The sequence below is a fragment of the Lepidochelys kempii genome, chromosome 14 (genome assembly GCF_965140265.1).
Source record: "Lepidochelys kempii isolate rLepKem1 chromosome 14, rLepKem1.hap2, whole genome shotgun sequence".
Classification (NCBI taxonomy): domain Eukaryota; kingdom Metazoa; phylum Chordata; order Testudines; family Cheloniidae; genus Lepidochelys; species Lepidochelys kempii.
Genome location: NC_133269.1, coordinates 41,293,878 through 41,314,404, shown reverse-complemented (window position 1 = coordinate 41,314,404; position 20,527 = coordinate 41,293,878). Strand labels below are relative to the sequence as shown.

Below are 20,527 nucleotides of genomic sequence, written 5' to 3'. Positions count from 1 at the left end.
AAATGCCCAACCCTGGGGTGGGGTGCGTATATCCACAGTGACAGTGCAAGTTGAAAACGGGGGTGGGACACAAGCTCCTGTAATTACTGTCAACAGACAGGTGGCGGGGTGCATCTCACGTGGTGCGATTACTAGGGAGCCCGGTTTCAGAGTAGCAGCCGTGTTAGGCTGTATCCGCACAAAGAACAGGAGGACTTGTGGCACCTTAGAGACTAACCAATTTATTTAAGAATAAGCTTTCGTGAGCTGCAGCTCACTTCATCGGCTCCTATTCATGTAATTACAGTAGCGAAACCAGCTAGAGAATGAGCAATTGGTATTCCTGTAATTACGGTAAGGAGCCCGCCCTAAGAAGGAGAGGCTCATATTTCCGTCATTACGGTAAGGTGTCGGCCGCAAAAGGGGAGGCTCATGTTCCTGTAATTACGACCAGAGCTCTTCCCTTGCGGTTGCTATTCTGTTAATTACGGTAGCCGCCAGGGCTTGGGTATAGCTGTCAACCGTCCGTATATTGGTCATTACGGTAAAGGGCGGAGCGCAGGTGCCTCATTCCGGCTCGGCGCCGGCGCACTGTATCGGCCCCTTCGCCCCGGAAGTGTTTGGTCACGTGGCCCGGAAGCGGCCGGCGGGGGGGGTACGGCGGCCCGGCTGGGTAGGCAGGCGGAGGAGGATGGCGGGGCTGGAGCGCTGGGTGTCGGGGGAGCTGCACGCGCTGCTGGGGCTGAGCGAGCGGCACGTGGTCGGGTTCCTGCTCGGCCTGGCCCGGCGCAGCCGCAGCCCCGACGAGCTGCTGAACCGCCTGGAGGAGACCGAGACCCTGCGCGTGAGCGAGCCGGCCGTGCGCGCCTTCGCCCAGCGCCTGTGGGAACAGGTGGGCGGGGCTGGGGGGGAGGAGGGGGCGGGTCCAACCGGAGTGGGAGGGGCTGGTGGACCGAGGAGGAGGGACAACCATGGAGGGGGCGGGGCTAATGGGGCTGAGGGGGGAGGGGACACACTGATTGGGGAGGGGTTGAGCGACAGGGGCCAAACTGGAGGGCAGGTGCCAGTGGGGCTGAGTGGGGAGGGTCCACAATGGGGGGGGGGAGCCAAACTTGGAGGGGGCGGGGCCAGTGGGGCTGAGGGGGTGGAGCCAAACTGGAGGGGGAAGGGCCGGGAAGGGGGCCTCAGGCGAGGGGCTAAAGGCACTGGGGAGAGGAGGGACACATGGAGGCTGCCTAGGGGAGGGAGTGGGGTTAGTGGGGCTGCAGGCAAAGGGCCTGTGAACAAAGGGAGCAGGAGCAGAGGAGTGAGGCCTCTGCGTGGAGGTGGAGGGAGGAAGAGGAGGATGTAGGGAGGGGTTACTGGAGTGGGGACCATGTGGGAAGGGGAAGGATTAGCAGGGAAGGGGTGAAAGTGGGAAGAGCCTTTGTGAAGGGGGAGGAGCTAGTTGCAGGGGCGGGACCTGTGCTCTAAAGGGAGGAGCTTATGGAGAGGGCTCAGGGCCGTTGAGGGTGCTCTGACTGTGCAGTGTTTCTAATCCCCATCTCTCCTCTCACTCTCAGATCCCACGTTCGGCCCCCCAGGAGCGTCCGGCCCGGGTGGCCGAGCGAGAGGCCCTGGCCATGCAGCAGAAGAACCGCTCGTACCAGCTGCTGGAGGACAGCGAGGAGGAGGAGGGGGATGGGGGGGCTGCCCCGGGCTCCAAGCGCCGGCCCGAGCAGAGGAAGCACAAGAAGCGACGCAAACACCTACGCCGGAAGCAGGAGGAGGCGTCGGAGGAGGAGAACGAAGCAGAGCGGGAGCCGTGAGTGTAGCCTCCACAGGGGATCCCAGGGGGTGGTGCGGGGGGTCAGTCCCCTGCGCTGGGGGGCCCTGGAGCTGGCTAATGCCCTGACTGTGGTGTCTTACCCTTCCCCGGATGCAGGGAGCCATCCCTGGAGGGGAAGGACTCAGAGGATGAATGGGACCGCAGTGAGCGAGAGCGTCTGCAGGACCTGGAGGAGCGCGACGCCTTTGCCGAACGGGTCAAGCGCAAGGACAAGGAGAAGACCAGGAACATCCTGGAGCGTTCGGACAAGAAGGTCAGAGCCTGTCTCTGCGGCCAGCATCTGTCCCCCACCCCTCCCCTGCAGCTGGGTCCCTTCCTGAGCCCACCCCATATGTCCTACAACTGGGATCCCTCTCTAGCCCCCTACCTCCCTCTGCCAGGATGCGTCCCCACCCGCTGCCGGGATTCCTCTCTGCTCTGAAGCTCCCCCTGCATTGCCACAGTCTTAGGATCCCACTTCTGACCCACCCCACCCACTTCCAGGATCCTATCCCAGGATTTCACCCCCCCCCCCCAATTGCTAGGATCCTTTCCTGAGTCCCCGATGCCACCTGCCTCTCCCGTGTTGTGCTCTGACCGCTAGATTTCTTCCCTGAAGGGGTGATGGTGAACCCCACAAGCGCTGGAGGGAGCAGAGCCGGAGGGCAGGGATTTGTGGGGAGGAGGAGAAGATTCCAAGTTTATCAGCAAGCTGGGGAGCCCCTCCTGGAAATTCCTGGGCCCTTTCCGCTAGGGAGTCTGTCTGTAGCCTGGCCTGCTCCAGAGAGGGGCCAGCTGTGGGGGAGGGGAAAGACTGTCCACACAACCTGATCAGTGTCTCTCCCCCCTCCTGATGCTGGGCGCAGGCCTACGAAGAGGCGCAGAAGCGACTGAAGATGGCGGAAGAGGACAAGAAAACCATGGTGAGGGGCTTTGTATTTCTCCTACTGTATCTCTGTCTCGTCTTCTGGCTGATCGGAGCTGTACAGACCCATCTAGCTCAGCATTCCTCTGAGCTTGCCACGCCCGCCAGATCAGATCGGTAGGGCCCATCTGGCCCAGGCCCTTACTCCCTGCTGGGGATAGAACCTGGGAGTCCTGGCTCCCAGCCACCCTGCTCTGACCCACTTGACCCTCATCTTCTCCCAGAGCTGGGGATAGAACCCAGGAGCCCTGGCTCCCAGCCCCCCCCTGCTTTACCCATTAGACCCCAGTCCCTTCCCAGAGCTGGGGCTGGAACCCAGGGGTGCTGGCTTCCCAGCTGGTGCCCTTAGCCCCTCTCCATCCCCCCCAGATCCCAGAGCTGCGGAAGAAGTCGCGCTGGGAGTACCTGGCCAAGCGGGAGCGGGACAAGCTGGAGGACCTGGAGGCGGAGATTGTGGATGAGGAGCACCTGTTCTCGGAGCTGGAGCTGACGGCGGCCGAGCGGCGAGAGCTGGAGTACAAACGCCGGGTGCGCGACCTGGCCAAGGACTACAAGCGGGCGGGCGAGCAGGAGAAGCTGGAGAAGAGCAGCCGTTACTACATGCCTGAGGAAAGCCGCGGCAAGGTACCCACTGCAGGGAGAGAGGAGGAGCTGTGGGAAGGTACCCAACGCGGGGGGCACTCTCTGAGGGAGAGCATGGCAGGGGAGCACTCTGGGGGAGCTGTGGCAAGGTACCTAGTGTGGGGGGGGAGCCAGCACAAGGTGCCCATCTTGGGGTGAGGGGAGCAGCAGCAAAGTACCTGTCCATGGGGCTGGGGAATTGGTGGTTGGGGGTGGTTGGCCATGCTACCAGAGAGGGGTCTTCCTGGTAGTACCCTGCATAGGGGCCAGTGAGGCATGTGATCTGCAGGGGGTAGCCCCGTAGAAAGATGGCGGCGGAGGGAGGGAGAGGGGCAGGTGTCCTTGCCCAGAGGCTGGGGAGATGGAAGGAGGGGGATAGCGGGCGCATGGCAGCCCCTGCAGCAGGACATGGGAGCACGACCCACTTGAGAATGTCCCCTGGGGGTGAAGGAAGGGGGTTAGGACCTGGCAGGGTGAGGGGTCCGTGCCCTGTGGGCATTCTCTGGGGTGGTCCCCTTGTTGGGAGGAGGGAGGGTTGGCCTTAGCAGCATGGCTGGCTGGGCCAGCATCATGCTAGGGTGGGAAACATCTCCCCCTTGGGGCTGGTTGTACTGAACTGGTGGGGGGGTTCCCCAAGGAAGGGCCAGTTTCAGGCTGTTGCAAGGGGAAGGATTGTGGTGGGGACTCAAATCTGGACCCCCTGCAGCTTGGGCTGTGACCCCTCCTGCCCTGCCCCGCCCCAGTCTCGGGGTGACCCTTGAATGCTGACCCCCAGACCACGCACGGATGTCAGATTTTCCCCAGAGATGGGCTCTCCCTGGCCCTGCCCCCGCAGTTGTCCCCTGTGCCATGACTCAACCCCTGCCTCTCCCGCCCACCCCTCCCCCGGCAGAAGATCCCCGACCGCTACGAGGAGCCGGTGGCAGATGAGCGCGCCACACCGCGGGACGAGCAGCGGCGCTGGGAGGAGGAGCACATCGGGGCGGCTGCCCTGCGCTTCGGGGCCCGTGACGCCAGCCAGCGCCACCCCTGCAAGGACTACGAGTTTGTGCTGGAGGAGGATGAGATGATCCACTTCGTCAGCGCTGTGCACATGCAGGGCACGGCCCAGGGCAAGGTGAGAGATGGGGGCTGGGCCTTCCCCTGTAGGGGGCGCCAACTCTGATCCAGCCCTAGGGCAGGGGACTGGCTGGCTCGGGGGGGGGGGGAATTGGACATGGGGCATTTCCCCTCTAGGGATTGCTGGCTCTGATCCAGCCCCACGCTGGGGGCCTTGGAATGGGACATGGGGCCCTTCCCATCTAGGGGGAGTCCCCTCCAATCCAGCCCCAGCTGGGGGGATTGGCTGGTTTGGGGGGTGAGGCATAGAAGGATCATTCCCATCTAGATGTAACAAGTCACCAGGTCTCAGCCCAGCCCCGCAGCAAGGCAGGCATCCCCATCCCAAACCCCTTCCCTCCACCCACTGTCTGAACAAGGGAGGCTGAGAGCTGAACATGGCACGGTGCTTAGCTCCCTTCTGCCCCCAAGAGGGTGTCTCCTGGTCCTCTCTGGCACCGGGAGGACCGAGAACTCTATGGGTTTGTCTCCCATCTGGAGATCCAGCAGCTGTCCCCCAGCCCGGGTGGAGGGACGGGTGGCTGAGCTGACGGTGTCCCGGCCCCTTGCTCAGGAGGAGAAGTCGGAGCTGTCGGAGGCGGCGCGGCGGAAGCTGTCCATGCAGGAGGTGCGGCGCAGCCTGCCCGTCTACCCCTACCGCCAGGACCTGCTGGCGGCCATCGCCGAGCACCAGATCCTCATCATCGAGGGGGAGACGGGCTCCGGAAAGACCACACAGATCCCCCAGTACCTGTACGAGGAGGTAACCGCGTGGCAGGATGGGAGCTGGGAGTGGGGGGGAGCTCTCCTCTCCTAGTTAGTGCTAACCCCAGTGCTAGGGGGCGCTGTGCTGCAGGGAGCAGGCTGGGAGGTTCAGTAGGGGGCGCTGTTTCCCCATGATCAGTGCTGACTGCAGTGCAGTGGGGAGGCACTAGGTGGCGCTGTGCCACTGAGGGGGATGGGAGGTTCAGCAGGGGATGTTCTCCCCTCACAGTCAGTGCTGACCCCAGCTGCACCCTTCCCCAGAGGTAGCTGCATCTCCACACCAGGTGAGCAATCCCTGTGCAGCGTGACGGTGAGGCTGTTATCCGTCTGCCCCACCCCAGAAGCAGCTGCATTTCTGCTGCGGCAGCTGCTCCCGGGGAATTTCCATCCAGTCCCTGGACCTTCTCGTTTCCTTTGTCAGGGTTATACGGAGAAGGGGATGAAGATTGGCTGCACTCAACCCAGACGAGTGGCAGCCATGAGCGTCGCGGCCAGAGTGTCCCAGGAAATGGGAGTTAAGCTTGGTAACGAGGTATGTGACTGGTGGGTTCGTTATCCCCTTCCCCGCCTGCCTGAGCCGGAGGCAGCCCCCTTAGAGAGGACAGGCCCCGTGTCCTTTTCCCCACAACCTTGGCCAGCCAGCCAGTCCCCTTGCCCTGGGGCTGGATCAGGGAAAGGTCCTGTGTCCCATTTCTCACTCCCCTGAGCCAGCTAGTCCCCGTGCCCTTGGACCAGCTGGGAGCTGATGCCCCATGGAGGGGAAAGGCCCTTGTCCCTTTCCTTGCGACTACAATTAACTGAGTCCATTCCTCTGACCCCTCCCACACCAGACCAGCAGGGAGCCCCACACGCGCACACACCCCCCCCCAAGATGCGGGCGGTCTCCTTGTCTCTCTTCGGTTCTCCATGCGGTCAAAGCCGGGCCTCCCTTGGAGCTGACTGCGGCAGAAGAAGCTCACTGTAAAACAGTGCCCCGAGCGGGACCATGGAGCGCTCTCATTGGCCGACAGGTGCCAGCCACCCTGCGTTGGTGTTGGCCAGTGGTTTTGCGGGAGCTCGGGCTAATCCCTCCCGCCTGGCAGGTGGGCTACAGCATCCGCTTTGAGGACTGCACGTCGGAGCGCACGCTGCTCAAGTACATGACGGATGGCATGCTGCTGCGGGAGTTCCTGACCGAGCCCGACCTCTCCAGCTACAGGTGAGCCTTGCTGGGGGGCGACGGGGGGGCAGGGCTGGGACGCTTTCCTCCGGCAGTCAGTACTGGCTGCAGTGCGGCGCTAGGGGGGCGCTGTGCTACGGGGAGCAGGGCCGTTTCTCACGCACTCACACCCCCCTCTCCTTCTCCCGCAGCGTGATCATCATAGACGAGGCCCACGAGCGCACCCTCCACACCGACATCCTGTTCGGCCTGATCAAGGACATCGCACGGTTCCGCCCGGCGCTCAAGGTGCTGATCGCCAGCGCCACCCTGGACACCGAGCGCTTCTCCACCTTCTTCGACGACGCGCCCATCTTCCGCATCCCCGGGCGCCGTTTCCCCGTGGACATCTTCTACACCAAGGTCTGGGTGTGGGGGAGGATGGGGGACCCCTCGGGGGCAGCATGGCGCGATCGCTGGCCGCGCGAAGGCCCTAAGGGATGGGGGTGTTTTGGCGGGATCGTTGTGGGTGGAGGGGTTCTGGGGAAGAATAGAGAAGATTGTGGCCAGGAGCGGGAGGGATGGGGGGAGTACTGTGGGGAGGGGAAGCATGACCTAGCGGGGAGGCGTGGCCAGGAGAGGGCGATGGGGAATGGGACCCTGGAGGTGAGGCTGGGAGGAGGGGAGGCGTGACCCAAGGGAAGGCATGGGGGGGACTGTTAAGGGGATGCTGGGGGTGGAAGGTGTGGCTAGGAGGGGGCAGCATGGCCAGGAGGAGGTGGGTCAGGAGCATGGCAGCATGGTCTGCAGGGGGCGGTACGGAGAGATCTGGATGTGGGGCATACATGAGGCAGGCAGGCAGCCAGGGGGCCAATCAGACCCAGAGAGGAGGGCTCCAGGTGCCGGCTGGAGGGTGGGGCCTGGGGAGCAGTGTCCGAATGTTGAGGGAGTGGGGTGAGAAAGGCTCCAGTCGTGCCGTGGGGCAGGAAGTGGCGGGAGCTGAGCTCTGACCCCTCTCTAGGCCCCCGAGGCTGATTACCTGGAGGCCTGCGTGGTGTCGGTGCTGCAGATCCATGTCACCCAGGCCCCCGGTGACATCCTGGTCTTCCTCACTGGCCAGGTAAGTGCCTCACCCCGCCCCCCTACAGGGCCTGACCTGACCCCTGCAGTGTCTGAACCCCCCCCCCCAACTTTGGCTCCGCCCCCTGCAGGAGGAGATTGAGGCCTGCTGCGAGATGCTGCAGGAACGCTGCCGCCGTCTGGGGTCCAAGATCTCCGAGCTGCTGGTGCTGCCCATCTACGCCAACCTGCCCTCCGACATGCAGGCCAAGATCTTCGAGCCCACCCCGCCCGGGGCCCGGAAGGTGAGGTGGGGGGGGGCTTGGAGCTCTAGGGTTGGGGCTTGGGAGTGTAGGGATGCAGGGGAGGTGCTTACACCCCTGGGGCAGGGCTTCAGGGGGACAGATGGGCTTGGGCGTGGCCTATGGGGAGGGGCTGTGAGCTCTGGGGCATGGCTTCAGGAGTAGCTGATTTAGTGGTCTGGGAGCATGGCTTTTGGGGCAGATGAGCTTGTGGGAGGAGCTTAGAGGCCTGGGGGTGTGGTTTTGTGGGTAGATTGCTTAGGGGATGGGATTTAGCTCTTTGGGGGCGTGACTTCAAGGGTAGCTGGGTTTATAGGAGGGGCTTAGTGCTTCGTGGGCATGGCTACATGGGGTAGATGGCTGAGTGGGTGGGGCTTACAGCTCTGGACATGTGGCTTCAGGGGTTGGGGCAGCAAGGGAGGAGCTTAGTAGTTTAGGGAGGAGTTTTTGAAAGGGCAGGACTATAAAGAGGAAGAGTTCTGGAGGGGGCGGTGCTTGGGTGCATACGCTCCTCCCCCACAATCGCTGCTCAGCCGCTGTGACTGACTGACAGGCCCAGGGGCCCAGCCTGCTGCAAGGGGGGACCCTAGGGTGTCTCCTGTAGGCCTGGCCTGCCTGACCCCTTCTCCCACCCGCCCCAGCTGATGAGGTGTCTCTCCACCCCTCAAAGGTCGTCGTGGCAACTAACATCGCAGAGACCTCGCTGACTATTGACGGGATCATCTACGTCATCGACCCAGGGTTCTGCAAACAGAAGAGCTACAATGCCCGCACCGGCATGGAGTCCCTGATCGTCACGCCCTGCTCCCGGGTATGGGACCCCCCCGCCCCGCTAACCGCCCCCCTCGGGGTACAGTGCCCGCCCCAGCCTGGAGTCCCTGATCGTCACGCCCTGCTCCTGGGTATGGGACCCCCCTGTCCTGCTAACCGCACCCCTCGGGGTACAGCGCCAACCCCAGCCTGGAGTCCCTGATTGTCACGCCCTGCTCCCGGGTATGGGGACTTCTCCACAGCCCCAACACCTGCTCCAGATACAGGCCATCCCTCTCTCCTCCCCATTTCCCATGTTATGATGATAGGGCCTGGCTGAGCCCCAGGTTACAGGGTTTCACATGGGGTCAGAGGGTCCTGTATCTTCCCGCACATGCTCTCATCTCACACCTGTCTCCCCCTCCCCAGGCCTCCGCCAACCAGCGAGCTGGGCGGGCCGGGCGCGTGGCTGCCGGGAAATGCTTCCGCCTCTACACTGCCTGGGCCTACAAGAACGAGATGGAGGAGACCACGGTGCCTGAGATCCAGAGGACCAACCTGGGCAACGTGGTGCTGCTGCTTAAGAGTCTGGGTGAGGAGAGGACCTGTTGGGGGGGGGGGGGGGGGGCGGGAAGGTCCCAGGGAGGTGGGGCCTGCTAGGGGTGAGTAGGTCCCAGAGGGGTGGAGCTTGCCCCAAGAAGGATAAAAATCATGTTTGTTTTTGTTTGAATCTGTTCCATTTCATTTAAATGAAATGCTGGTTGATTTTCAGAAATCACCTATTTAACATTAAATCTGCAGGGTTGACAGCCTGGGTTAAGGCCTCAGCTTCATCTCATCCGCTGCTTTGCTGAGCGTAAATTATGTTAACAGCCAAGCAGCGCACACTGGCTGAATTTTTAAAAGCAGTTACACCGCTGCATTCGTGGCCGTCTCTGGCTGAGCACCTGAGAGCGCTGACGTGCTAAGCCGGCTCTAGCATCTTTTGCAGGGGCAGAGAGAATATTGTCGTCATTTCACCTTGTTCATGGGATTCAGTCTAATGACTAGGCCGTTCCAAGTTAAATATTTAGGTCAGCGGACCCAAACTTTTGCGGGTCGTGCGCCCCCCAATCCCCCAAGGAGCTGGGACGCGGACAGGGAAAAGGGGGCTGGGGCTGCACTTGGGGTGGGTCTGGGGCTAGGAGTGGGGCTGCAGATGGGCCAAGGCTGAGGCGGGCCAAGGCTGAGGTTGGGGGCAGGAGCGGAGCCGAGCCGTAGCCGGGCTGCAGTGGGAGCTGGCAGCCCGGCCCGGTGCCAGGAGCAGAGCTGTGCTGAGGCTAGGAATGAGGCCAGAGACACAGCTGGGGGTGGGACCAGAGAAGAGCTGGGGGAGGGGAGGGGCTGGGTGAAGCTCCCTCCCTATGCCCTGTGGGGGCTGGCCTGGGCCCCGCTGCACCCGGCCAATGTTCCTTCACATCCCCCTCGCGGGGCATGCCCCACAGTTTGGTGGCCTCTGGGTGAGGTGGTGGTTTCCTCTTCCCATCCATGGATTAAAATCCAGGTGTGTGAGGATGAGATCTATTAGTTCTAAAGTCGTGACGCCTACGGGCACCGGAAACAATCAGTTCAATTCACTAACACAGTACTTCCTTTTAGTTAACAAATCGGTTAGTTCTAAGTGCAAATAACATTTAAATAAACATTTATTTCTTACGGCTCCAGCACATTTCAGACAGCTTTACAATGCTGGTTTTTATACCAAAATTCAATTCCAATTTCCATCCCAAAATGCTGCTTGACACACATCACAGGTAAACAGTTCATCAACTGGAGATGCGTCCTTTGCCATTTTCTAACATCATAAATAATGTAAAAATGAAGAATCCTAATGGAAGTGAAGCTTCTAATTGCTTAGATAAAGGTGTATCAATCTAGTGTGTCCTGGCTTGCAAAAAGAAGCGCCCCCTTACTGTGAGGGCCAGCTGGGGATGCAAACCGGCATGTTCTAACAGTTCTCAACCAGTGAGGATCAGCCTGGCTTTAGGCAAATAACTACAAAGTACCAATGCAAAACAAGAGGCAGAGCGGTGATTTCAATTGAGGTTTCCTGCTTGCTGATTTAAATCCAGCCCACCTGCCTGCCCCCTCTCCCCCCACAGGCATCAATGACCTCATCCACTTTGACTTCATGGACCCACCACCCCATGAGACCCTGGTGCTGGCTCTGGAGCAGCTGTATGCCCTGGGCGCGCTCAACCACCTCGGGGAGCTCACCAAGGTAAGGGGGGTGGGGGGATCCTCCCACGGCTGGGGCACCTTTGCATGTTGGGACCTAGGACACCCCCATGCTCCAGGGCAGGATCTGAGCCTCATGCCTGGGGGTCAGGAAGGAATAATCACACACATCCGTCCCTCTGGGATAATGCTGACCAGTGAGCTGCAGCATGGGGACGTCTTGGCTGTCTTGGGGAGAGAAAGGCAGAGCTAGATGGGTCCCTGGGTCTGATCCAGGGTGGCCAGCAGATGGGACAGCGGGTGGGGGAACCAGTCTCTAATGGCCGTCTCTCTCCCAGCTGGGCCGGAAGATGGCAGAGCTGCCTGTGGACCCCATGCTGTCCAAGATGATCCTGGCCTCGGAGCAGTGAGTCCCCCTTTCCTCTTCTCCAAAATCTCTAGTGTCCCCCATCCCCAGCTCCTCACTCACCTCAACCCAGGCTCAGGTGCTGGGCCGCAACCCGCCCCGGGCTCACCAGCTGCCTTAGGACCCTGAAGGGCCACGTTTCCCAAGCCCCATTCTAGTCAGCTCTCTGGGGGTAGGGCCACCCTGCTCTCTAACGCTGCCTCCCCCACGGGGCTCTGTAGGTACAAGTGCTCAGAGCAGATCCTCTCCATCGCGGCCATGCTGTCTGTCAACAACTCCATCTTCTACCGGCCCAAGGACAAGGTGGTGCATGCTGACAACGCCCGCATGAACTTCTTCCTGCCCGGCGGGGACCACCTGGTGTTGCTTAACGTCTACACCCAGGTGAGGGGGCAGGGAATGAACACGAGGGACTGGGGGACAGACCCTTTTCCCCCTAGGTGGTACCAACTCCGATCCAGCCCCAGGGTGGGAGACTGGCTGGCCCGGGGATGGGGAATGGGAGATGGGTCTTCCCCCCTCCCCCGTAGGGGGCACTGGCTCCCCTCGTGGTCCAGGGGACTGGCTGGCACAGGGGTAGGGAATGCGACACAGGGCCTTCTCCTCCTCTACCCATTCACTGGGTGTGCTGGCTCCAATCCAGCCCCAGCCTGGAGGGGAATGTGATATGGGCCCCCTCTCCCTGTGGGGGCACTGGTTCCAATCCAGTCCCTGTCCTGGGTTACGGTACAGGGTCTCTGAGCTGCCCTAGCCAGCGGGGTACACCCTGCAGGGAGCCCAGGCTCACAGCTGCCTCTGACCCCCACCCCACCCCCAGTGGGTGGAGAGCGCTTTCTCCATGCAGTGGTGCTACGAGAACTTCATCCAGTTCCGCTCCATGAGGCGGGCGCGGGACGTGCGGGAGCAGCTGGAGGGGCTGATGGAGCGCATCGAGGTGGACCTCACCTCCAGCGAGGGAGACTATGTTCCCATCCGCAAGGTAGCCCCCACCCTCACCTTCCCTGCCCCACCTTCACCTTCCCTGACCCTCGCTGACCCTCCCTGCTCTCCTTCCCAGGCCATCACCGCTGGCTTCTTCTACCACACGGCCCGCCTGACCCGCACCGGCTACAAGACGGTCAAGCACCAGCAGACTGTCTTTGTCCACCCCAACAGCTGCCTCTTCGAGGAGCAGCCCCGCTGGCTCATCTACCACGAACTGGTCTTCACCACCAAAGAGTTCATGAGACAGGTACACCTGCTGGCCGCAGTGGGACATGCTGGGCCTCCCGTCTCCGGGGCAGGAGCCTGGAGTGGGGTAGCCCAAAACATTGTGGGATGCTTCCCCAGCCTGGGCCTAGAGGGGAGGGGCTTATAGCCCTGGTACGATGGTGCCAAGGAGAGACCATGGGCAGCAGGGCTTGGGTAGAGCTTACTCCAGCTGGGGCCATACAGGATGGCTGGGGAAGCCAGCCCTATACTTAGTATTGCTGCACCCTACCCTCCAGCCACCAGAGGGTCCCCTTCCTGTTCTGTCCTCTGGGGAGGGGACACACTGAAGAGGGGTAGCCCCTGCTGTGGGACCTCTGATCAGTGTTAGCCCCTTCCACTTCCTGCTGAGGGCAGAGTTGGGCTAAAAGCTCCACCTCTTTTACGCTAATGAAGTCTCAGATTTATTTAAAGGGCTAGTCCTGGCATTTTGGACTACTGCCCAGCTCCCTCTGGTTGTACCCTCGTCCACTAGGGGGCGCTGCACCAAAGGGGGCACTTGCTGACCCCTTGTCTCCCTCCTGCAGGTCATAGAGATTGACAGCACATGGCTGCTGGAGGTGGCCCCTCATTACTATAAGGCGAAGGAGTTGGAGGATGCCTCTGCTAAGAAGCTGCCCAAGAAAATGGGCAAGACACGGGAGGAGCTGGGCTAGAGGCCCTGGAGGCCAAAGCTGGCCCCCCAGGACTGGGTTATTTGGGGGGAAACTATCCCCTTTCTATGGACTCTGTACAGCTGTATAGCATTTTCTGCCCAAGGAGGGCAGCAGAAACAAAGTGATTTTTTAATTAAGCCAGACCTGGTCGTCTCCCCTCCTCACGCTCAGAGCTGGGCCACCCTTGGGAGACCACCTGGCTCCCTGGTGCGGTGTAAGTTTAAGGCAAGAGGACTTCCAGCTTTTAATGGACACCCTACCCAGGCTGCCCGTCACAAGTGACAGCTGAGCCCTGTGCTTGCCTGTGAGTTTCCTGCTGCCTCATTGCCCCACTGGTGGGTTCTCTCTCCCCATGGCCCTGGAATTCACCTGAGGGCAGCTGTTGTCAGCCCCCCAGGCTCTATCGTTGCCAGGAGGTTGCTCTCTGCAGAGGTTTGAGCTTGTTTGTAATTTTCCAGTGGGGGGTGGGAATCAGGACTCCTGGGCCCTGAGGGGAGTGGGGTCAAGGAGTTTACAGCGGTGTTGGGGCTACTGTAAGAGGCACCCAGCAGGGGGTTGCCATGTGCTCTCAGCAGTCAACCCTTTTCTCCCACCCATGTGGGAAGATCCCACCAGGGGAGGGGTAGCCCTAGGGGCAAGGAAGTTGCCTTGTCTCTGGGGTCAGCAGGGAGCATTGCTTTGTATTGGGATTAAACAGGCCCCATTCTCACCCCCAGGTGCTTCCTCAGCCATGAGCCCTCCCTATGTGTTGAATTCCAGCTCCCCCATTCACTACCGAGATGCTGGTGTCCCACAGCTTCCCTATGACTCCACAGCACCTGCTCTCTCAAGGCCTAGACACCCCCCCCAGCTGGCCCCATCCCAGCCATCTCTCCACAGGGCTTTATTATGTACAGTTTAAGTTACAAGTGGTTCTTTACAGTGCTTGGCAAGGAGGGAGCAGGGCACAGACCATGCAGTGGGCTGGGCTTTGTGCCTCGAGGCAACATCAGCTCACAAGAGTCACAACATCCAGGCTGAGCCTGGCTTCCTCTGGGGCTGGCTCAGCTGTCCCTGTAGCCCGCTGGCACCCCCCTGCTGTTTGCCAGCCAGGGCAGATAAGAGCAGCTGCAGGGAAGGTCTGTGCTCCAACAGGCCCAAGCCAACCAGGGCGGCCACCAGCAGCTTCTTCACCTTGGCCACAGGCGGCTGGGATGGCATCAGCTGCATGGAGGGGAGATGGGCAGGCATTAAACACTGGGGCAGCTGTTTTTGTGGGTCATCTGCCAGGACCCTGCGCAGTAGTGCCCTGGCTCTGCTCCCAGAGACAGCAAAGCCACCTGCCCCGGCACTCACCTTGTCTATCCGGTGACAGCGGATCAGCCCTCTGGAGTCCAAGAAGAAAGTGGAATAGGCGTCATAGGTCCTGGAAGTGGAGTAGAATAAAGGACAGTCAGCTCTAGTGCAAGGCTTACGGGGGAGGTTCTGGGCCTGGTTGGATGGGGGGCACTGCATCTCTAAGGCAGCTGTTCTCAAAACTTTTGTGATCACGCCTTGTCACTTGAGGTTTTTGTATCTGTTGCACAAATGAGCCAACGATCCATTGTAATAAGAGCAAATGCAAACCTGCGATTGTGGCCCATGCTGACAATTAAACGTGCATGCCACCTTGTAGCAAACGAGTTAACATACAGATGGCAGCGAGCTGAACAGAAATCTGTCACAATGCACAGCGCCAGCTGAGGGCCTGATATGTCTGGAGCAGTGGTTCTCAACCTATTTACCAGTGTGGGCCGCATCCAGTACTACCTCTATGGCCCTAAGGATGTCATGTGGGCCGCAAGTGGGCCACAACTTGAGAACCACTGAATCAGCTTTGCTAGTTACTCACTGCTGTGGATAAAACATGTGCAGTAAGGCCTTTTTCCCCCACCTATAACTCCCCCCCCAAAAGGGCCTGCCCTCCGGTTTGAGAACCTCTGCTCTATGGGCCATGGGGGGGGGGGGGGGGGGTAGGAGAGGAGGATGCTGGGACTTAGTCCATGGGAATACCAAATCCTAGGGCTTCAAGCAGCTCAGAGGCAGTGGCTCTGGGAGGCAGAGAGAATACCCCACACACACTGGGAGCAGCCGGGGAAGACCCCATTAGCCAGGGGAGCAGTCCTTGGGGTTGGGAAGTTCCCCCATCTCTGAGGTCAGCAGGGGCATTGCTTTGTGCTGAGGTTAAACAGGCCCTAGCCCTGGCTCAGGGAGGTCATGGCCCTGCAAAGCCCAGCAGGGAAGGAGAAAGGGCAGTTCCCAGGAGTGGCTGCACAGCTCATGAGAACTGAGAGAGGAGCAGGGCGCACTGTACAACAGCCCCCCCAGCCAAGCCATGCCCACCACACCCACTGAGGGAGGCTGGGGGCAGAGTCCCAAGCCGGGCTCTCACCTGTACAGCTCTCTCTTGTCCCTCTTGTAGAAGCGCAGCATGAGGACGTGGAAGGGGAGCCCCGTGATGCGCCAGCGGGCCTGGATGCTCCAGTTCTCGGGGTGCTGCGTCAGCTTCAGCACCTCCAGCCGCATGTTGGCGAAGTAGTTCCAGGCCACGAGGCGGCACAGGGTCAGTGCCAGCTGGTACATGGCTCGGCCCCTGGTGGGGGGGGAGGGGGAGGGCCGTCAGGCTAAGGCTGGGGCCTCCGGATTGAGGGGATCCCAATGTGGCACCCACCCCTGGGCCAAGTGAAACATGGGCCAGTCCAAGCCCTCCCAGCCCGTGGGAAGAATGGGCCGGTCCCACCCGCCCCCAGGACAAGAGTGGGACAGGCCTAACCCTTCTCAGAGGGCCATAGTCTCGTCTCCCTGCCACCCCAACATCCTTCCTCCGTGGGAGGAACTGAGTCAATCCTCCCTCCCAAGGGAAAGTGGGACGGTCCCACCACTCCCCCACGGCAAGGGTGGTAGCACAGCCCCTAACCTCCACTCCCCCCCCATGGGAAAAAATGGGCTGATCCCACCTGCCACCCAACCCCCAAGACGAGAGGCTTGGTCCACAGCCCACCCCCAACTTGGCACTGACCGAGTTCTCAAGTGCAGGATCTCGTTGACAAACTCCACGTCCTGGGAGTAGATCCCGTAGTCAGGTACCTTCAGGAAGAAATGCGGCAGCTGCGGGAGGACGAGGGGGAGAGTGAAGGTGGGCCACGGGAAGGCACCAGGCGGGGAGCCAGGAGAGCCAGGTTCGAGTCCCAGCTCAACCACCGACTCATTGTGCTGTTGGGCAAGACACGAATCTCTGGGCATCGGTTCCCCGGACCATGGGGAGAATAATCCTCCCTTTGATCGGGTGGGCCTTCTAGGTGTTACTGTAATACAAGTGATCATGCCATACTCCTACCCTGGCAAGATGCCCCCTACTGGCTGGTTCAGGGGATGCTCTGACAGAGTTAAGATCCCACAGTGGCACATGGGGCCTGTGTATAGGAAAGCCGCCCTAGCCGACCCCCTCTAGCAGCCTCAGCAGACAGGCCAGGGACTGATGTGCGCTCTCCTCTGCCCCCTAAAGGGCACATGTTGAAGTGCAGGGCTGAAGCAGATTGGCAGGGGGTGCTGCATGGGGAGGGGTTACCCTGCCAGGAATGCCTTCTCTGCCCCAACAATGGATTCCCTTTGCCCCCAGGAGGGAAGGGGTCTCCCTAGCCTGGAGTGCAAGGCTCCTGCCAGTTCCTCATTCAGGCTGAGCTCAGAGGACCCTTGCAGCTGTGTGACCCCTCAAAGCAGCCGGCAGGTCACATGGTGCTGCTATGGAGAGCCCAGATGGCTGGAAGGTTCAGCTGTGTAAGGAGGAACAGAAATAGGAGCCGCCCTACAGGCCTGGGGCTGGCAAATGCTAGCAGGAAAAGTGTCCAGCAGAGATGGGAAGAAAACCCAGGCATCCGGGCAGCAGGCAGGGGAAACGAGGGACGGAGAAGCCAGGCACGCAGGCAGGGGAGAACAGGGAATGAGGGGTGGAGGATCCAGGCAGCCCACCCACCGGAAAGGCAGGGGACAGGCATCCGGGCCGTGGCGTACCTCATGCTGCAGCTTCTCATACATGACAGCCAGGTGCTCCTCCATGCTGGGGTCATGGTTCCCAGGTGAGCCAGAGGTGGCATTGTTGGCTGTGCCAGCAGTGGCCTGGAAGGGGGCGAGGGCCTGGCAGGGCATCCAGCAGGGCTTGCCGTAAAACAGGCTGTACAGAGAGTCCAGGGAGGAGCTGTCCAAGCCAGTGCCCTCCTGCACAGTGATATCGTCCTCCCGCTGCCCATCCACTGTGGTGACAGAGGCCTCCATGCCCTCCAGAGGGGAGAGGGCAGCAGGCCGGCAGGGGAGCCCCTGCTCCAGACCCTGCAGCAGCTCGTGCAGGCTCAGCTTCTGCTCCGATGCACTCGGGAAAGTACCACCCACCAGGTCGGCCCCTGGCGGGGGCAACAGCAAAGTCCTGGCAGCTTCCACCTGCTGCTCCACCAGTGTCAAGTGGAACTTCAGGGCCATGGGTGGGCCCAGCGCCTGGGGGGCCTTCTCACAGCAGGAGACCAGGTCCTGGAAGGGAGAAGGGATTAGAGGGACTGACACCACTCAGAGATTCTGTTGGGACCTTTCCCTTGTAAGGACCCCATCTCCCAGTGCCCCTGACCTGGGGGCAGATTGGAGCCAGCGCTTCCAAGAGGGAAAAGGCTCCACATCCCCTTTCCCTACCCCCAAGATAGACAATCTCCCTCTCTTCCAGTGTGATCCCCTACTGAACAATCTCACGTGCACCCCCAAACCCTCCCCAAAATCCTGGGGTGGGGCCAACACATAACCAGGGGGGAAAGAGTGAAAACATTTATACCTTTAGCTCTCTCTAGAGCTCTAGCTCTAATCTAGAGAGGAATGGATTTCACACCCCTGCTTCCCACATTCCCAGCCAAACCACAGACCTTACCCTTGTATCCTCAACACTCAAAGTCACCACCACTGCCCCTCCACTCCTCTGGCCCCCACCCCAACCCCCAGGTCTTATGCCCCTCCACATCACCCTACAGTCCCAGCCCCTGCACCCACCACAGCCCTGCATCCCCTAAAGTCTGCAGTTCTCTGCACCCCCAGGCCCCAACCATGCATTCTGCATCCCTCACCACATGCAATGACTAACCTCAGCCTCTGCACCCTGCCCCCCACCCAGGTCCCAGCTTCTGCACTCTGCAGTCCTCAACCTCTGCATCCCTCAGCCCACGCACAAACCCCAGACCCTCCACCTCTCCAAGCCCACGCAACCCCCCCAGTCCCCTACAGCCCCACAGACCAAGCATCCTCCAAACCCCCAGCCTTGGCACCCCCCCCAGCCCCCAACTTCTGCACTCTGCTCTCCCCTGCACTCCCCAGCCTATGCACTCCCAGTTCCCAGTTATGCATCCTGTATCCCACAGCCCACGCACCCCTCCGCCCAATCATCCTCCACAGACACAGCGCCCAGCCAATGCGTCCTATATAGACCCAGCCCCCAGCCCATGTACCCTCCGTCGCCCCAGCCTAGGCCGCCCCAGCCCTGCCCTGCGCCCCCTCCTCACCCCAGCATCGCAGCCCCGCCCCCTGACCTCAGGCCGTCCCTAGCCCCGCCCCCCCGCCTTTGGCCCCGCCCCCCGCCTTTGGCCCCGCCCCGTCCGTCACTCACTTGCTGCCGCGCCCGGTAGCCGCAGCGCGGGGACTCGCCCTGTCCCCACCGGGCCCCGCCCCAGCGGCAGCCCGGCCCCCAGCAGCGGGCGGCGGGGCCCAGGCGCCCGGCCACGGCTCGGCTCCGCTGGTACATGGCGGACACGCGGGGCGGCCCCGGCTGCTCCCTCGCTCCGCTCAGCCGGCGAGACCACTGCGCACGCGCCGCCGCCACCAACGGGCGCGGCGCACAGGCGCACAGAAAAGCCCGAGCGTCCGGAAAGGCGCCATGCGCACGCGCCGCCCCGCCCACGCAGCGGTCTCTCCGCACTACGCACGCGCCGGGGCAGGAGAGCGGTTCTTCCTCGCGCCGGGAAGGTGACCGTCCGGCGACCAGATAGCGCATGCGCACGGAGGGGGGGCTGATTAAAAAAAAACAAAACCCGTTGGCTGTCCTGCTGGCGCCTGCGCATGAGCAGATCAGCACATGCGCACGAAGGAAGCTGGGCGTCCAAAAGATTTGCGCGTCCGCACTGACACCTCCCAGGCGGAAAAGGGGAGGAAAGTGCGGGCTTTTACGCATGCGCATTAGAGACAGTGGTCACCGCAAGGCGCCTCAGCTAGGAGGAGGGATTTAATCCATGCAGGGGGGAAGATTAGCCATAATAGGGGAGGGGACATATTGGTGGGAGGGGCTTAACTGGCTCAGTGGGCGGGGCCACATCGGCGGGCAGTCTTACCTCCCAAAGGGGGAGGGGCTCATTTGGGGCAGGGCATGGGCCACTCAGAGGTGGAGCCTCATTGGAGTGAGGGGCTTAAAACACACAAAGGGAGGGGCCACATTAGAGGGTGGGGCTTACCTCCCAAAGAGGGAGGGGCTTAGTTGGGGCAGGACCACTCAGAGGTGGGGCCTCATTGGAGGGAGGGGCTTAGCCCATGGGGTGGAGCTTAACTCATGGTGGGCGGGACTTCATTGGAGGGGGAGGGAGGAGCCTCAACTGGCTGCTGCTGTAGATCTCATTCCATCCTTCCCCCAGGTCTCCCTATGGGTGGCCTGGGAGTTGAATCCCACCCATGTGTGGTCCCCCTCCCTGAGGAGGGGCCTGTGGCAGCATAGGGAGTATTATCCTGATAATGTTGCACGGGAGTTTTATTAGTTTACCGTCTGCATTAATACTAGATGGTGATGGGAGATAAGGGTGTGACTTCACTGAGGGATGATACTGGAGGGCCAGCCCGTAAAGGCTGGCCCTTCGTAACCTGAGCTCAGGAGGGGGTTGGGGCCAGGTGATACCTTCTGCCCAGGAAACTGGACAAAGGCTGGAGGAGGAGCCGGGGCGTGAGACTGCTGGAGGGAGTTTCAGTTTGGAGCTGGCTGGGGAGACAGGGGGAGGCCCAGAACTTGGGTCTGGCCTCCCTACCCCCGAAGATGGACCTGACTGAGGGGGCCTGTTTTCTGTACCTACAAGCTCTGTTTTGACTGTGTTCCTATCATCTAATAAACCTTCTGTTTTATTAGCTGGCTGAGAAGTAAGCCAGGAAGTGGTGGGTGCAGGGCCCTGACTCCCCCACACTCCGTGACCGGGCCCCCTCTGGGAACGAGACTCCCACTCATCATTATAATAATTAATGTAGTCTTCATATATTGTGGCAGCATCCTGGGTTTCCTTTCATAACCCATGACTTGCCTGTGCCAGGCGCTGTACAAACACATGGCCTTAAACCCCCACCAAGGAGGAGGATTAAAATAATTGCAGGATGCGGCCCTAACAGTAGCTTCTCTCTGTCCGCAGACCACAGACAGAACCCCCAGCACCACAGCTCACGCTCCTACCCCTCCACCCTGCCATCCTCCCCCTCAACTCCCTGCAGAGCCATGGGAACAGCCAAGTGCCTTCTGTGTTGTGACAGCTGCCTGTATCAGA

The 20,527-nt window shown here is 61.1% G+C and overlaps 2 protein-coding genes across 6 annotated transcripts; one reads left to right on the top strand and one right to left on the bottom strand.

Annotated features, from left to right (window-relative positions):
• The first annotated feature begins 595 nt into the window (after positions 1 to 595).
• On the top strand, positions 596 to 14,629 carry DHX16 (DEAH-box helicase 16). 4 transcript variants are annotated; one of them, XM_073311116.1, is made up of 20 exons: positions 596 to 871; positions 1,542 to 1,783; positions 1,904 to 2,060; positions 2,653 to 2,709; positions 3,081 to 3,335; positions 4,225 to 4,449; positions 5,005 to 5,193; positions 5,617 to 5,727; positions 6,278 to 6,393; positions 6,546 to 6,756; positions 7,355 to 7,453; positions 7,545 to 7,697; positions 8,365 to 8,505; positions 8,874 to 9,036; positions 10,586 to 10,704; positions 11,000 to 11,067; positions 11,289 to 11,451; positions 11,885 to 12,046; positions 12,125 to 12,298; positions 12,843 to 14,629. In XM_073311116.1, exons 1-20 carry the CDS (start codon positions 671 to 673, stop codon positions 12,969 to 12,971), a joined length of 3,135 nt encoding a protein of 1,044 aa, XP_073167217.1. In that variant the 5' UTR covers positions 596 to 670; the 3' UTR covers positions 12,972 to 14,629. The 4 variants fall into 4 exon arrangements, 3 of the variants coding, with proteins under 3 accessions (XP_073167217.1, XP_073167218.1, XP_073167219.1); XR_012154856.1 differs by lacking the exons at positions 11,000 to 11,067; positions 12,125 to 12,298; positions 12,843 to 14,629 and having other exon boundaries at positions 11,885 to 11,972; XM_073311117.1 differs by lacking the exons at positions 11,000 to 11,067; positions 11,885 to 12,046; positions 12,125 to 12,298; positions 12,843 to 14,629 and having other exon boundaries at positions 11,289 to 11,457.
• Positions 10,112 to 19,441, bottom strand: C14H6orf136 (chromosome 14 C6orf136 homolog). 2 transcript variants are annotated; one of them, XM_073311154.1, is made up of 6 exons: positions 18,625 to 19,435; positions 17,001 to 17,510; positions 16,009 to 16,097; positions 15,382 to 15,582; positions 14,307 to 14,376; positions 10,112 to 14,174 (listed from the first exon to the last, which is right to left on the bottom strand). In XM_073311154.1, exons 1-6 carry the CDS (start codon positions 19,189 to 19,191, stop codon positions 13,974 to 13,976), a joined length of 1,638 nt encoding a protein of 545 aa, XP_073167255.1. In that variant the 5' UTR covers positions 19,192 to 19,435; the 3' UTR covers positions 10,112 to 13,973. The 2 variants fall into 2 exon arrangements, with proteins under 2 accessions (XP_073167255.1, XP_073167254.1); XM_073311153.1 differs by having other exon boundaries at positions 10,112 to 14,376; positions 18,625 to 19,441.
• Between the last annotated feature and the right edge of the window lie 1,086 nt (positions 19,442 to 20,527).

What these genes read in the sequence shown, in the direction of transcription:
- DHX16 (XM_073311116.1), top strand. Translation starts at nt 671, where the DNA reads ATGGCGGGGCTGGAGCGCTGGGTGTCGGGGGAGCTGCACGCGCTGCTG. An exon ending in CTGAGGAAAGCCGCGGCAAG is followed by an intron (nt 3,336 to 4,224) that starts GTACCCACTGCA and finishes CTCCCCCGGCAG; the next exon opens with AAGATCCCCGACCGCTACGA. An exon ending in ATGATCCTGGCCTCGGAGCA is followed by an intron (nt 11,068 to 11,288) that starts GTGAGTCCCCCT and finishes GGGGCTCTGTAG; the next exon opens with GTACAAGTGCTCAGAGCAGA.
- C14H6orf136 (XM_073311153.1), bottom strand. Translation starts at nt 19,191, where the DNA reads ATGCGCATGCGTAAAAGCCCGCACTTTCCTCCCCTTTTCCGCCTGGGA. An exon ending in GCTACCGGGCGCGGCAGCAA is followed by an intron (nt 17,511 to 18,624) that starts GTGAGTGACGGA and finishes TCTCCCTTCCAG; the next exon opens with GACCTGGTCTCCTGCTGTGA. An exon ending in ATGAGAAGCTGCAGCATGAG is followed by an intron (nt 16,098 to 17,000) that starts GTACGCCACGGC and finishes GTCCTCCCGCAG; the next exon opens with CTGCCGCATTTCTTCCTGAA.